Source organism: Megachile rotundata, chromosome 8, assembly GCF_050947335.1.
Source record: "Megachile rotundata isolate GNS110a chromosome 8, iyMegRotu1, whole genome shotgun sequence".
NCBI lineage: Eukaryota > Metazoa > Arthropoda > Insecta > Hymenoptera > Megachilidae > Megachile > Megachile rotundata.
The window spans coordinates 6,248,300-6,265,469 of NC_134990.1; the positions used below are offsets into that span (position 1 = coordinate 6,248,300).

The 17,170-nt window shown below is 29.7% G+C and overlaps 2 protein-coding genes across 17 annotated transcripts in view; both read right to left on the reverse strand.

Annotated features, from left to right (window-relative positions):
- The window catches only part of Nca (neurocalcin homolog), a 238,087-nt gene that overhangs the window by 16,594 nt on the left and 204,323 nt on the right, over nucleotides 1–17,170 (reverse strand). The gene's annotated exons all lie outside the window — the stretch shown is intronic.
- LOC100883363 (neuronal calcium sensor 2) overlaps nucleotides 6,640–17,170 on the reverse strand; it is a 214,689-nt gene continuing 204,158 nt past the window's right edge. For all 15 annotated transcript variants that reach the window (XM_012288004.2, XM_012288009.2, XM_076534638.1 and 12 more), the window contains one exon: nucleotides 6,640–15,665. In XM_012288004.2, the coding sequence (XP_012143394.1) occupies nucleotides 15,489–15,665 (177 nt within the window). In that variant the 3' untranslated portion in view covers nucleotides 6,640–15,488. The remainder of the gene's footprint in view (nucleotides 15,666–17,170) is intronic.

Consider the following 17,170-nt stretch of genomic DNA (forward strand, 5'->3'; position numbering starts at 1 on the left):
AACACGAAAGTCCCCGATTGAGGTTAGGTTAGGGACTGAGGAAAAGAGTGGTGTGCTTTTAACACGTTCTAGACCGGTCTTGTAACGCGAAATTTTGCGAAAAATATTCACAAGAAGGACTTAGACTCAATTACCTTTATGTTGACACATATTATTGAAGATTTTTTCATCTTCCCTATAACGTAATCGTCGTTCGTTATACGTTAAAAAGTTATTGTTAAAAAGAAGTGTTAAAAAGAACGACAAATGTATTCGCTAGAACATGGCCGAACCAATCGGAACGATTCGGCAATCTTCGATAATTTACGCCAGACGAGCCAGCTGCGGGTCCGTGACAGTTGACGCGTATAATGTAAATACGTAAAATAATAAAGACGTGTAGTTAATAAATTGTTGAATTAAAAGAGAGAGTTCATTTCAAAACCTCAAGTATTCAAACTACTGCCTAGCTGTATGTTTCTAGCCGTTTTATCGACGTATTTCGTACCCCCTTGACATTTTGAAGTCTTCCACAAAAATTCCGTGGTAAAATGTGTGATCGTCCTTCGAGCGAACCGTGTTATTTTCTTCCCAGTGATAAAATATCGGTGTAACGTAGTCTATAAAACCGAAGAAGATTAGATGAAAATGTCTGATGAATCCCATCAATTATTAACTATAAAATATTCAGATAAATCAAGATCTGTACGTAATTTGGCAACGAAAAATTTTCGGATTTTGGCAGCGGTTTAGTATTTGGAACCACACCTATCGGGGACATATAATGGGTGAATTTATAAATCAAGTGAACAGATATGAATCATTTTTAATTTCAGATCGTATAATCGGACTACTCTTTTAACTTAACCTTAACATGTTTTATAACATTATTAAAAATACATATCAAAGAATGAATATCATGAATTATAAAACGTGCTAAGTTAGGTCCGGTTAGTTTATATTTCCTCAAATATTTTCTGGAAATAATTTTGCCATAAATAACGACGATTAAGTTACAAGGAAAAGTTTCTCAGGACAACCTAAAACACATATGCTAAGGTGAAGGTTATTCAGACTAGGTCACTTTTTGTCAATATTTATCAATTTTGTTTTTGTGTTAATTATATAAGTAATTGTAATTATTATTTTTTAATAATGTTTTGATAACTGATTGATTGTGATCGATAAAGATTTTTTTCACGTTTAGTGTAAGTTAGGTTATGGACGTTTCATCGATCTTGAATGTGTTAATAAGTAAAAGGTGAAATAGGAGGTGTTGGGAAGACAAAATTGAAGGCGTAGAAAAATATAAAATAGCATAGATTGCAAGTATAGCATAGATCAGGCATGATCAAGTGCCTTTTTGTTGATAGCTACACGGTCCCTACTAGAAGATGATCTGCCTGTTATTTGTTGAACGCCTGTTTCTTCGTTCTCATGCAAGATTGAAGTATACATGCAATGTACAAATTTTATACGCATATAATAGATATTAGAACCTTGTTATATTGCCGTCTTTTAACGTTGTTCACTAACCTTATCTTCGAATTTAGAAATAGTGAGACATATAAATATGAAAATCGAGAAGCTTAGAAATAGAGAAATCGACAAAGTGAGAAAGTTGGAAATTTGAAAATTGAGAAATTGAGAAATTGCAAAATTGAGAAATTAAGATATTTAAAAATTGAGAGATTGAAAAATTGGAAAATTTGGAAATTAATAAATTGAGAAATTTGAAAATTTAGAAATTTAATTCGGGGCTTGAAAATTTGGGAATTTTGGAATTTGGTAATTTGATAACCTAACACCTTAAAAATTTTAAGGTATTCAAATTTGAAATTTTGGAAATGAAGAAATTTGAAATTTATAACTTGAAACTTAAAATCTGAGAATTTTTGAAATTTCAAAATATAGGAATTAGAAAAAGCTAGAAATTTAGAAATATGGACATTTAAGGCTTGAAAGCTTGATAAATTGTGTTCAAGAACTTGACGATTTAAAAAATTAAGAAGTTATAAATTTTAATATTTTAATATTTGAAAATTTGATAATCAATTTGGCAGTTTGATTAAAAATTTATTAAATCTAGATATATGGGAAGTTGAAGATTTAATAATTTAATAATTTGAAAATGTGAAAGCATACAAAGTTTAAATTTCATAATTTAAATACAGTAAATACTCGATATAAGCGAACCTTTCGAATCTGAATTTTTACTTATATCGAGTAGTTTCGTCACTGACCAAAGGTTACCAAAGATTGAAAAGTAGGCAGGCGACGAAAACCTAACGACCGCACGTGAACTGTATCATATCGATAATACAATCCTAATGCAAGAATAAAACTTTCTCATTTTTGACTTTTTGTTATGGAAACTTTTACCGACATACTTGTGACATTTTCCTGATTAAAATGACGCCAAACACAATGTAATCCGGAACATATTTAATTGTAGTTTCAAAAATTTTCCTTACAACAAGGTTTTATTGTGGTAACATTCGTGGTAAACGAACGAGTAATGACACTTCGGGTATTTTCGTTTGTCTTCGGTGCTATTCAGATAATCACGTGACACGTCTGACAGTCGAAATCGTAATTCTACTGCTTTAACATCTCAACGATTTTACGTCAGTAAGTTATTACAAGCAAATATTCTCCGAATTATGTTTGGTTTCATTTTAATAAAAAATATGTGAAAAGTCTATTGGTAAAAGTTTGATAATAAAAGATAGAAAATGAAGAAGTTTTGAGTTTGCATTGTTATTGTTTTACGGATGCACCTGAACCCGGATCACGTTACATTTCTCAGCGAGCGAACTTCTCGGCGTCTCGAAGCATTTTCACCCCAGAGGCGGAATAACTTTTTCGCTCATATCGAATATTTACTGTATTTAGAAATCCGGCGAAAAAGTAGAAATGGCAGCCGAGCTATCACTTGATCATGCCTGTACAAATTCAGTTTCTTGTTCGCATCGTAACTCTGTTTTCTCAATGTAAGTATCCCGTTATTTTTTTAATTGAATTGACATGACAATGTTTTTCGCATTGTTTCTCACATTCGGTTATCTCACTACAAAACAACTGAACGTTGTTTCTTCGAATGGTACCTTTATTCCGTTGTTTCTGTATTTTCTCGTACCACGAAGCGCAAATCCATCAAATTGTGGCGCGTGAAAATTTATAATTTATTTAACGATGGTCTGTCGTTAAAAAATGTTCGTTCCTTTATTTCTCGCGTACGCTTTTAACGTTAAGTTTAACTTGGTATCGAAATCTTGTTAAAAACGAAACGAGGTTTGATCCTTTTAAAATTTCAACGTCACGTTAAAATTAATAACGCGTTCCGCGTGTAAAACGATCCTATAACGGTACATCAGCGTCTCCTGTATCGTTAATGAAACTGATCGATAAACTTTAAAAAGTTCGACCTTTTTAGTTGGCAATTTTATGCACGAAACGTTACGGTGATATAATTTGAAAAATTATTGCAACGAATTTCTATGAAGGACAGATATTTAATTGTAAAATATTTCAATGTATGTCAGATTAATATACGACATATTAATAATATAGAAAATAAATATAAGGTATATAGAAAATATGCAAGATTAACACTGAAACAATCAAAGTTATTCAAAATGTGTATTCCAGATTTTTTATTATAGTTTATAGGAATTGTTAAAGCGTTTCTCCTGTAATGTAGATTTATTCTTAATTAGAAATTAGGTTTTTAATTAAAGGCATCAGATATTTCATTAAAATCTCTATTAATCTACCTTCTTTGTTGAATATTAAGATTTTAATTAAAGGATTTAGGTTTTCTGTTTAAAACTATGTTAATATTTACTTTTTAATTGGAAATCAGAACGGCTTATAACACCAAATTGGGTTTTTAATTATTAGTATGATATTTCATTAAAAACTTGATTAACCCACCTTTCCTATTTGTATTTTAGGATTTTAATTATGGGATTTAGGTTTTGTGTTAAAAATTGAGTTAATGTTTGCTTTTTAATTGGAAATCAAAATGGTAAATGTTTTAGATTTATTATATTAGATTTATTAGGTTTATAGTTGAAGGTAATAATAAATTAAATAATTTATTATTGGAAATTAAGATTTGACTAAATGTTATACATTTGTAATTAAAATACTATTTAATGATTTTATTAATTCTGATTTTATAGATTGTGATTTTAACTGGCGGATTTAGCTGTTTGATTACAAATTTTATTAAACAATTTCAATTATAAATTATGCTTTTAAATACAATTTTCTCGTTTTCGTTAAAAATCTGAATTAAATTTTTTAAATTAAATGAAGCATTTTTGGCAGAAGTTTCTTCGATTAAAAATTACGTTTTTGAATGAGTTTGAAGGTTTTTAATTAAAAATATAATAAAAATTTTCATTAATAAAAATTTAATGAAAAATTTTCATTAATTAAAAGTATGATTAAAATTTTTATTAATTAAAAATTATAATTTTAAACCAAGGATTTGGATTGTAGATTAAAATTTAACTAACTTTTTTTTGTAATCATAAATTATATGTTTAATTGTAGATTGTTGGTGTAAAAATATCTAGTTAATGTTTTTTTTTTATTTTAAATTAAAATTTCGGTTTTCAGTTAAGGGCTTTAGGTGCTCAACTAAAAATCAGCTATCAAATTAAAAGCTTTTAATAAAATAGGTTCAAGTATTTAATTCCAAACTTTTCAATAAAAAAGCAAGGATTAAATTGCAGGTTATAGGTTTTCAATTAAACGATTTTGACTTTCAATTAAACAGTGAACTTTTTAATTAAAATCGTAATTTAATCACTTTTAATTCAAAATTATTTTTGTTTGAAACTGCAATTGACCTATTTATGAAAATTGATAAACGTTTAATATATATAATTAAAAATTGAAATTTTCTTTTAAGATTTTGAAACTTCAATTAAAAGTTGCAATTTTAATCAAATTCCTATGTAACCATTTTTTTTATTAAAAATTACATATTTTATTTGAAACATTATTTTTATTAATTAAAAATTAGTTTCTGATTTACTTCATCACAAATTAATTTTTTTATAAAACAATATTTTAATTAAACATTAGGTTCTACTTAAACATTTTACATTAAATCTTTTTGAGTTTCAATTAAAAGTTAGATTTCCAATTAAATAATTTAGGTTTCCGAAGATTCTAGGTTTCGATTGGAAAACTTTTGCATTCGTTTAAAATTAAAACCTTTTAACTAAAGAAAGGTTTACAATTGCAAATTAATCTTCCTCTTAATTACAAATTTTTTCAATTCAAAAATTTCATTGTCAGGTAAAATTAATTAATTAAAATTAATTATGTTTCTAATCACATACCAAATATCGATCTTTACCAATTTTACTCTATATTTCATTTACATTTTATTAAAGATCAGCTTTAATTGTTTCAGTGCTAAACATTAGACATAAAAAAATAGAAAAAAACTAACAATTAATGGAATTGAACAGCTTCGTTACACTTTCTTTAAAATAATTGTTCCATCGACATTGGTGAAGTTCAAAGATGAGAATCGACATCTTTGTTTAAATATAATGCACTTTAGGTTCGTTCTTAAGCTTTATAAAACTCTGTCGCCTATGTTCACTGACTCTTTCGATAAGGAAACTTATTATTTCGATTGTCAATGCTGCACTTTCGGTTTGAGAAGAATTGCGATGTTCTGTCCTGCATTTTTCTGTCCAGCTCATCGAAATCAAGCGAAAGATTACGAACAGACTATTGGTTAGCGAATGACTGATCAGAATTCGGGGAAATACGTCTGTTAGCGTACTTTTAATAACCAACGGTAAATTAATTAACAACGATAATTACTATTTATGTTTCATTGACTACGGGTATTTCGTGACTTTGGAGGAAAAATGCTGTATCTAGGAACATTTTAATTTTAGTAAAATTGTCATTCAAATTAAATGTTAAGAATCATAAAATTATTTAGGTAAATGTTCTTCTTAAGACTGTACTCATAAGTCCAATACATTTTTTTTTGTAAAATTTTTAGTTATTTCTAGTTGATTTTTTCATGTGTACAAATATGCTGTACATAGATGTTATTTACTCAGCTATTAAACAATTACTGAAAAACTTTCAGCTTTAGGATGTTTTACTTCACATTATAGTAACCTGCATCAGCCGTTTAGTTCAACTGTTCTCAAAAACATTTTAGTTCCCATAACACCAACTCAAGATTCTAGCATAAGGTTTCTGTGAATTAACTTTACGCAGAAAACGATATAATAATTCCATATATCCCTTCAAACCCATGTAGCTGCAAGATTGAAAATTTTCTTCGTAAAAGCGAAGAAAAATATTTGCTCGCAAGCCCTGAATACACAAGACGCTCACGTAACACCGGACAGGCGGCCATTTGCAATAGCAGCTGACCAGATGTCACCGCTGCAAGGCTACTGATCATACAGCAAGTCAAAATTGTCCTTCGTGGATAATATTTGAAGAAAATAACATTGTCCCCCGATACATTTGTCCTTAGGTACAGCATCCTCCCCTGTACGAAAGAAAAATGGAGCGGCGCAGTAGAACATCACGTTTTCCTGACACACACGTTTTCACGTCGATAGTTTTTTCAGGAGATATTCTCTAGAAAACTAACACCGTGTCTAATATATTTATAACGCTTCGCAGTTCAGTTTATTTCCGTCATTTTTGTTGCGTTCAGTCCGCGAAACAGATCAGACTGACTGTGAATGGTGTCACGAGGATTGTGTTCGTTTCAAGATTTCATTAGATTCATCTTTCTCTAAGTAGATACATGGTTGAACGAGTGAAAATTGTGTGTAATTATGTTACTAACCCTTTATGGCCATATAGCTTGTTTAAAGTAAACGTAAACAAGAATTTTGTTGTAATTAGAGGTTATGTTGAAAAGATTGCTTTGAATGTAAGAAAAGGTCAATTTTGATTTCTATTATTTCTAAGTTTCCAAACTTTATATTACACATATTTGAGAATCTGGAAATTGGAAAAGTTGGGTATTTGGAAATGTAGAAATTAAGCTTTGAAAATTTGGGGCTTTGGATATTTGGGAATGGGGGAATTTGGAAATTTGTGAATTAGAGAATTTCAGAATAAAGAAATTTAGAATTAAGGAAGTTAAAAATTTAGGAAATCTTGTAATTTGGAACATTACAAAAAAGGTAATAAAGATCAATAAAATATTCAAACCTGAGATAAATACAACCGTAAAGGGTTAATTAAGTAAATATCTTTGAAATATTAATCAGTAGCAAATTAGTATAGGTGTTTCTCTCTTCTATACACCGTGTTCAATACTATATACACATTTTCCTATTAATATATTTAATTACGGTAGAACCTCCAGTATCCGAATATTTACCACCCAAGAACACATTTCCTTTCCAAGCCTTTCATAATTATACTTATTTATAAAAAATATTAGTAGAAATAAGTATAAGTAGATTTAACTCTAACGATTACTCAAATGGAAGCTTAAAGTGTACTAAAAATGTCGACGTAAACATTACATAAATGTGCTTAATACAATGTGATTGCGCATCAAAAAATTTCCTCCGTATAAAGCGCAGTAAAGTGAGTATCCAGAAATCACAATTTCATATTAACAAAATTAACGAAATATTTATACGGTCACTTTAAACGAATATCAATCTCCAAATTAATATAACATAAGTGGCACTTTGCAAAAGTTTTATGTCATTAACTTAGGTCAGATTTCAGAAGTTGCCCGCCATTTTGTATTCGAAGTAATAATAAAATGCTTCTGCAGTCACTTTCGTTGAATTGTATGCTTCAAATTGATATAACATAAGTGACATTTTTGTATACTTTTATATCACCAATCCTATCGTCTTCGATATTTAAAAATTGTCCATTTAATATCCCATGACCTGATACGCGATAAAGTGTTGTTTATATTTTAATTTAGTCGGTTTTTATTGTTAAAAAAGAACGTTAAAAAAGGATAAGTATTTCCGATAGGACGCGTCCGCGCCAACTGGAACAATTCGGCAATCTTCGGTAATTTACGGCGTGCGAGTCGGTTGCCGAACCGCGACCGTTGGCACGTGGCTATTAGAATAAATTCGGAAAGCGAATAGTAAAGACGTGTAGTGCAAATAATAATTAATAAATTGTTATATTAGAGAGACAAAGTCATAGAGTTCATTTAAAAAGCACGACATTTATGAAAAATATTAATGAAGGAATTACGTAGTCATGTGTATCGAACTGGCTTTTATTTTTGCTTCAAATTGATTTGTATAAGTGCTATTCTGACATACTTTTATATCATCAACTTGTGTTAGACTCGATGGAAAGCAATCATTCACATCTGTGATTAGTAACCAGCTATTTTGTGTTAAGAATATTAGTGAAGATATTATGTAGCTTGTTTTGTTAAATTTTACATTTTAAACTGATATATTACAAGTGCTACTTTGTGACACGTTTATAAAATTGTGATATTCAGTTTTTAAAAGTGGTAATGTGACAGGCGGTAAATTAATATAATTTAATATACTTTGTAAACAGAGTGTTAAGTGATATACATATAAAGAAGTTATAAGAAAAAGGTGAAAGTTGCAATTGCGGATTTGTTGTTGGCATTTGCTGTTGACATGGGGAGAGATTTATTACTACTTTCGAATTTGAAAGTTTGAAAGTTTTAAAATTAGAAAAATTAAGAATGTGAGAAATTGAAAATTTAAGAGTTTAAGAATTTGAACATTTGGAATTCGGCAATTTGCATTTTGTGAATTTAGAAATTTTTAATTTTATGATTTAAAAGTGTATAAATTCTGAAACTTTAAACATTTATAAGTTTCGACATAAAATAAAATTGTATCTTCCACCGTTGAAACACTTTAAAATAAATTGCTTTACGTGAATTGACCATTTCAGTACCCCATTAAAACTCTAGATTTTTCGTTACGGATAATGGAGGTTCAATAGCAATTAATATTACGTGTAAAGATGTGGTGCACGTGAAATATCAATATACTAACAGATAACAGCTTGATTCGCTTTTAAAATTGACTGAAATGATGGTATGATCGAAGCACGTTTACGCAGTGCGAGAACGAGAAGCGGAAATCGTCCCATCGTCAATTTCCGTTCACGAATAGCCAATGATATGTACTTAGCCTAATACGTAATTATAGTTAGAACGCGTTAATTGCACGGAGTTTTCTTGCAGATAAGTAGCAATAGGTATCTAGTTTCAGCTTAGAAACCTTTCAAACTAGTCCTAATTAGAGATCCTCTAATCATAACCACGAAATAATGGTATCGATTTTGATTGGCGCCGCCATTTTTCACCAACAGACACGAAATTGTACGTTCTGACGTATTTTAACTTAGAGATACAAGTTACATAAATAACTTTTACTGATAGATTTATGTGCATTTACTGCTTATTTTTAAACTGAAGTTAAAGCAGAAAAATAAAGAATGATCCATATATTTATACAATTATTTTTCGTCAAATATTAACATATATTCTTGTATAGGTTCTATAAATTTATTGTTAATAAAAAATATGGAGTTTATATATAAAGCTCTTTGTATAAACGTAAAGTGCATACAACTTTTTACCTATCTGTCATATATTAAAACTGAAAATTTTTTAATTTAAAAATTTTTATTCTTTTTGTTTAAAATTAGTTCAGATATAATATTGCATACAAAACACAAGGAAGAAACAATATTCGAAAAATAAGAAAATAAAAGAATAGAATTGAAATTAATTATTTATGTAATTTGTATCTGTCAGTCAAAGTATATCATCCTATACAATTTAAATTTCGTAGTACAACCTGCGCAGAGAAATGCGCGGCGGCAGCACTGCGTTGTTGACCTATCCTTGCTGACTATTTCGGGGTTCTGATTAAAAAGTCTCTAGTCCTAATAGGTAGACACTTTCTATCGACGATTTATAAATTCGTAGAATTCTAAAGTATATTATCAACGCTCTTTGCACGAGAGGACAAATTTTTTGCCTAAATACATTCACCTAACCGTAATGCGCAAATTGGTCGAATATTATTACTAATTAATATCCGTCTATCATTAGTTTTTTCATTGTAGGATAGCATCATTGATTGAAGTACCAGTATTTCATGAAAAGGTGATGTAAGAAAAATTAAACGAATTTTAGTACCATATAACATACAGAATTGTTAAAGATTCTATTCATATTATTTACATTTTTGATTCGCGTGAAGTTATTTCAAGCGTGAAACGGAATGTTAGAGGTCACAGAATGCGTACAGTTTGACGCAATGGTGGCTTTCTTTGGAAAAGAGCAAGGTTAATGGGAAATGCATTCCATTGCTTGTATTAACAGTTTCGAAGTTTTAACATAGAAACCAGATAATTTTTACAATTTTCAAATTTGTAATTTTCGACATTTGTAATGTTGAAAAGATTACATCATATAATTTTCAAATTATAGAATTTTTAAATTAAAAAATTTTTAAATTTACAAATGGAATAGTTGGTTAATTTAAAAATGGAAAATATCCGAATTTAAAAATTTAACAATACAAAAATTACAGTATAAACAAAAATTTCAAAGTCTGAGAATTTAATACAAAATTTGAAAATTAAAATTTACAAATATATAAATGTATAAATTTCTAAATTTTTAAATGTGTAAATGCCCCAATTTTAAAGCATTCAAATTTATAAAGTAACAAATTTTAAAATTCCAAATTTTTGTATTTCAAAATTTACAAATTCTCTAACATTCAAATTTCTAAATTTTTAGAAGTTTGAGAATTTGAAAGCTTGTTTGAAAATTTAACAGTGTGGAAATTTAATAACTTAAATTCTAGAATATATAAATTTTAAGTTAAGTTTTTAAATTAATATATAATTTGAAAATTTTCAAATCTTTAAATTCATAAGATTCCAAAATTCAGAAGCTTTTGAATTTCTTCGAGAGTTTTGAAATTTTGAAATTTTTCAATATATAAATTAAATATTTGAAAGTTTTCAAATTTCCAATCTTACAAATTTTAAAAGTGCAAAACGTTACATTAGAACAAATGGTAAATTCTCCTTTCCCTATATTGCTGTTTTCCTTAAGAAAGCCTACCCTGCAGATGTACGCTCGATAACTTAAGACTGTTAAAGAAAATTTTTCTCGTTGAAAGTGCAGTTATATTAAAATATGTAGAAGATATTGTTTTATCGAAGGAAATATCAACGATTTTAATAGAAAAAATTGATTCCTACTTCAAATTTCATAAAATTGTAACCAGTTGTAGTTAAGAAAAAAGAATAAAAAAATTAGGTATATGTCCTGAAAATTTATCAAACGCGTCCAATTTATGTACGTACTTTTACATAAATCCGATGCATACAACTGTAAATTATATCATTTATAATAATAATAAAAGCCACTATAAATTACCGAATTTTGCAACAAAAATATGGGAATCCCTTATCAACTTCAAATAACTTTCTCTACATACTAGTATACAGAGCGACCATCGTGACTATTTACCGCGACCATGTTTATAATCACCATAAACTACCAATTATCGATGACAAAAAATAAGAAAATTTCTCTTCCGATAAGATTTCTGCATATATTACTATATAGAGTACATATAATTACTATTTCCAGCGACTATACTTATAGTCGCTATAATTTATTAATTTAAAAAAAAAAATACGAAAATTTCTCTTTACCTTCACGTAAACTCTATATATTACTGAATAGAGTGTCCACAGTGACTATTTACAGTGACTATACTCACTCTCACTATTAACTGTTTGCAACAAAAAATTACACAATTTCTCTTTCCATCTCTACATGTTCCTATATAGAGTAATCGTGGTAACTATTTATAGTGACTATTATTATAATAATAGTATTATTATATTATAGTCACTACAAATTCCTGACTATCCAAAGCTGAAGATGCAAAAATTTATCTATATATTACTATACAGAGCAACTGTGGTGACCATTTATGGTGACTATATCTATAGTCAATATGTTCATAGCCACCATACGTATAGTGACAGTAATAGTCATCAGGCTTATAGTGACTGGATTTATAGTCACTAGAAATCATCAATTATCTGTAAATAGGAAAAATTTCTGGTTGCCTTCAAATAAGTTTCTCTATATATATCGCCGGATCTCCTTTAACTGAGCCAAATGCGTATCATAAAATAACGGTGCTAGTAATTTCCGCGAGAAACATTGCTGTATGCCCTATACATGTATAGTATAAATATATTATACATATTATACGTAATATAATGTTTGACGTAATACATGTTACACACAATTCGCTAAACACGTACAATATGACAGGTAATATATCTCTCTATATATTACATGACATATATATATGTATAATTATATATTCATTACATTAATCGTAACATTGTGCAGTACGTATAAAAGGACCTTGCACGTGCATCGTTGAAAAAAAATCAAAGACGCAAGCGCAAGCGAGTAGTTTTCTTATTTTTTTGCCTTTTTCTTTTTCATTTTGGTCTTTTCGTGGAAACTGTTCGACGGTGTATTTCATCGTTCAAACCGAAACGAATTTGAACGTTAACCCGTTTGCATCAGACGCGGATATATACATCCGTTTCGTTTCGCGAATATATCTGCGTGTGGTAGAAATTTGAGTAATGGTACATACATAATTTTAAGAATGTTCCTTGTAGTGTTAAGATTGTACAATACAATCGACGAAGATACAATGTAACCTGGAAGAATGTTTTATGGAACTTTTGTGACAGTGGACTCTTGTTATATTGCCGGTTGAGAAACGTTTTCTTTATGTGCACATTTTCTCTGTTCACGCTGAATGTATGGAGGCTAATGGAAATTTCGCAATTTGGATGTATTAGTAATTTACATACCTTAGAGTTTGATGATTTGGAAATTTGAAAATTGAGAAATTTTGAGGATTTAAGAATTTTGGGACAACAGAAATTCATACATTTTTTTTAATGATTTCAAAAGAGAAATATGAAATTTTTAAAAATTTTTTAGATTTTGGGAAGTTTTGAAATTTTTGAAATATTGGACCATTTTAGAATTTTTGGATTTTGAAATATTGGGCCATTTTGGAATTTGAAAATCTCAAATTTTTAGATTTTCAGAATTTAAAAATTACAGAATTTCGAAATTCAGGAATTAAATATTTTAATTTTGGAAATTTTCAAATTTTCAAATTTCAGGAGTTGTAAAATAAAACTCGTGGATACCTAAAAATTAAAAGATCAAAAACTAGGTATTTCAGCAATTTGCACTGTTACAGTCTCATTTGTAATATAACAAAAGTCTACTGTATTCTAAAGGAACCTATGATATCATAAAATATTATTGTAATAATAATTTAAATTCTGGAGCGGTACTACTTTCTTTACTAGAGTAATATTTGTGCTAATTATTATTTTGATAATAATCTTGAATTAAATTGAATGGAATGTTTTCTTTATTTCTAGAGTATTAATTTACAAATCTGTTGTCAAAATTACGTACATTTTCATTCTTCTAAAACAGAACTCGTTAATTTCTTATAACAAATGCTTCTTTTTATCCAAACAATATTAATCTAATAAATATACAAGGAAAATTCTGCACGTTTTTCTATTAGACAGAGTAATTTCAAAGCAAATTATATGAATTATTCATGTCGCTTTTACAGTCTGTTTAAAATGAACGTCGACGCAAGAATTTTGCAGTGAGAAATCTGATTACATAGAATTTTTATTCCAAGGAATATCTCTGTTTTAAAATGATTTAATAATTTCAAATTTTCACATTTAAAAATGTGAAATTTTTTCTCTTTTAAAGAAATTTTAATCTCTTTTTTCCCAATTTTCATGTTTATGAATTTATTAATTAAAGAATTTTAAATTTGAATATTCAGATTCAGAAATAATGTTCCTGTATATGTATACATAATTATTTATTTCCGGCAATTAAATCAGTAGTGTACATTAATTTTAATCAGACTTTATCATTTTTAACGTTAATAAAAGACAAAATTGGTATATGCTTTTAAAGTCTCAGAACGATGCAAATGGGTTAAATCAACGCATGCGCTATTCGAAACAAGCCTAAGACCACTGACGTAACTAGGTGGGCCCCCAGAGCGATCCTAACGACCCCCCTCTACCTCAAATGTACGGAACATGTCTTCAGAAATTTGAAAATTTCAAAATATTAATATTTGGAAATTTGGGAATTTCAAATCATGAAAATTTAGGATTATGTTTTAGGAATTTATAAATTTGGAAATTTCTGTGTGATAGAATTTTTTAATTAAGGAATTAGGGCATTTGTGGATTTGAGAACCTAAGGATTTGTAGTTCTTGAAATTATAGGATTTTACAATTTACATATTTGGGACTTCGAACATTTACAAATTTAAAATGAAGATTTCGAATTTGCAAATCTGTTAATTTCTAAACTTCACTTACAAGCATTAAACTTCGAAAATTTCTAAATTTCCAACATGTATTCTAATTTGACAAAACATTTTTCTTAAATCGCCATGTTCTCTAGAGAAATTCATCGCGTACCTACATCCTAAGCCATCTACGCCAAAATTTTCCCTAGGTACTTCTACCATGTCCAGTTTCCCCATTCAAAAATCCTAGTTACGCCAATGCATAAGACACAACGACAACAACTTCTAATCACCATAGTAACAGATTTAAACTGTTGCAACAAAAGACAAATAGTTGAATCGATCGTTCGTATGTCCACATTTATCTAGCTAGAGGTATATCCCCAGCATTATATAAAACATTTCTTGACCGAAAATCGAGAGCCAGTAGCTTCTCGTTCGATTCGTTGTGTCACCCTGATGTCACTCGCAGAACGTCACCTATCACTGAAAATCCTCGTTGTTCCATATCGAAAGGTTAATACGTTTTTTTCTTACCGTGTTCAATCGCGAAACGCTGAAAGATCCCGTCGAATAAACATTCGTTATTTAACCGTTTACCTTGAAACATCGATCTCACGAGAAACGTCCGTTAAAGTTCCACAATTACGATCTGGTCGTACAACCAGAAGCCATTTCCAGTTTAGCTAGAATCAAGATGGCGGTAAACCGAAACATTTTCTCCGTCGATAATCTTTCCACCATTTCGAGATTTTCAAAAGCTGCCGCCGCGTCCGATGGGTTCTTCTTTCTTCTCTCGGCATAGTTCGTGTTCCATCGACGAATCGTTTTTTCCGGTGAGTTAACTGTTCTCAAAATTACGTGATTCGACGACTCGATTTGAGATTATTGTTCGAACGTGTTCTTCGTGTTCGTTTTTGTCCGGTAACCGTAGGCGTCCGATCAAGCCGTAGCGGCCGTATCGTGAGTGAGGTTAGGTTTCGTAATAAAAATCGTTCGTTTGTCGTTTGTTTTTGTCGATGTTGCTCGAACGTCTTTTGGTAGTAGCGTATCGATGACTGATCCCGAAAAATGGTATGCGAATTAGGGGGCCAGCATCTTTGACAGCTCCTCGTCTTGGAGGCAACCTTTCAGAAATTCTTCTTGAGTTAGCTGACCGTCGTTATTCTCGTCCATCTTTGCGAAAATGTTTTTCGCTCTTTCCTCCGCACTGTCTGCCGGTCTATTACTTGAACACGCGCCCAGCATGTCGTATATCGCCTGCGAACAAAAACACGTCACATTTGCATATCAGTCTATGGATGATTAACCTTAATTCTTAAATAATGCAGTAGTCATTCGATATACACAAATCTCTCGGGTCTGAACTTTTGTGTATATCGTTGTGCGATATACACTATCGTTCTAAATTCTTGTGGATAGGTTCTACACTGATTGATGTTTTACCGAATGTAGAAAATAACAAGTGGAGGAGACCGAGTGTAAACAAACAATAACACATTGCTGGTACAATTCTTGTAAGAATAAAACCTTTCCATTTTTGACATTTTGTTATGGAAACTTTTACCAACATATTTGTGACAGTTTCCTGATTAAAATGAATCCAAACACGACATAATTTGAAACATATTTACTTGTAATTTTTAGCATTTTTTTTAGAATGAGGCTTTACTGTAGAAAGGTTTGCGGTGACCGGACGAGTAATGACACTTCGGGTAATTTCGTTTGCCTTCGGTGCTATTCGGATAATCACGTGATACGTCTGACAGTCGAAATCGTAGACTTCTACTACTTTACCTCAATGATTATACTGTAATAAGTTACTACAAGTAAATATTTGCCAAATTACGTCATGTTTGGTCTCATTTTAATCAGAAAAATGTGCAAAATCTATTGATAAAAGTTTGATAACGAAGAAATAAAAAATAAAAAAGTTTTATATTCGCATATGTATTGTTTTACGGATATACCCCAATCCGGTTCATGTTACATTGCTCACCGAACGAGCTTCTGGTATGTCAAGAGGACTTCTTTCCAGTGGTGGGGATAACATTTTTGCTCGTATCGTAAAGGATATTTTTTGCTTATAAAGAATAATTGCTGTATTATGATTTTCTGTGACGTAGCTGACTTCGTACTTCTAGAAGACATCTATAGTTTTTTATTATGTAAGTAATAAAACATTTAATTTCTTATATTTTTAATTTGGAATATGAATTCTTTAATTTGTCCAAGAACGCAATTTAAGAAATTAGTACAATCAGATGTAATGAAGGCTTCCTTTACAAAAGGACATGTATAGAAACATGAACATTTTTTAAATTCGCAAATTTTCATAATTTAATAAAGTAATAATGGCGCGAATACTGAATGCAATAAAACTAAAATAGTGCATATGTATAATAATAGCACATTTTAATTAAGAATACATTTTATTCGACACGTGACTGTATAAATTTCAGTTGACTTATAGACATTTTGTACTACTATATGTATCTTCAATAACTGATTTTATCACTGTTATTCTATTTATCCTCCTGGTTTTCAGCGTTTGCTTTAGTCACAGATGCAATAGCTTTCAATCTTTTTTCACCGACACTTTTCAAATTTATCAATAAAACAAATCTGTTTTGACACTGTTTATAACCTGTGCTTTTGTAAACAATACTATTGAATCTTTGGTTCGTATTTACATAACTGGCGAGTATAACGTTGCCATAACCTCAACATGACATGATTACAACAGTATATTTGTAGTCGTACAT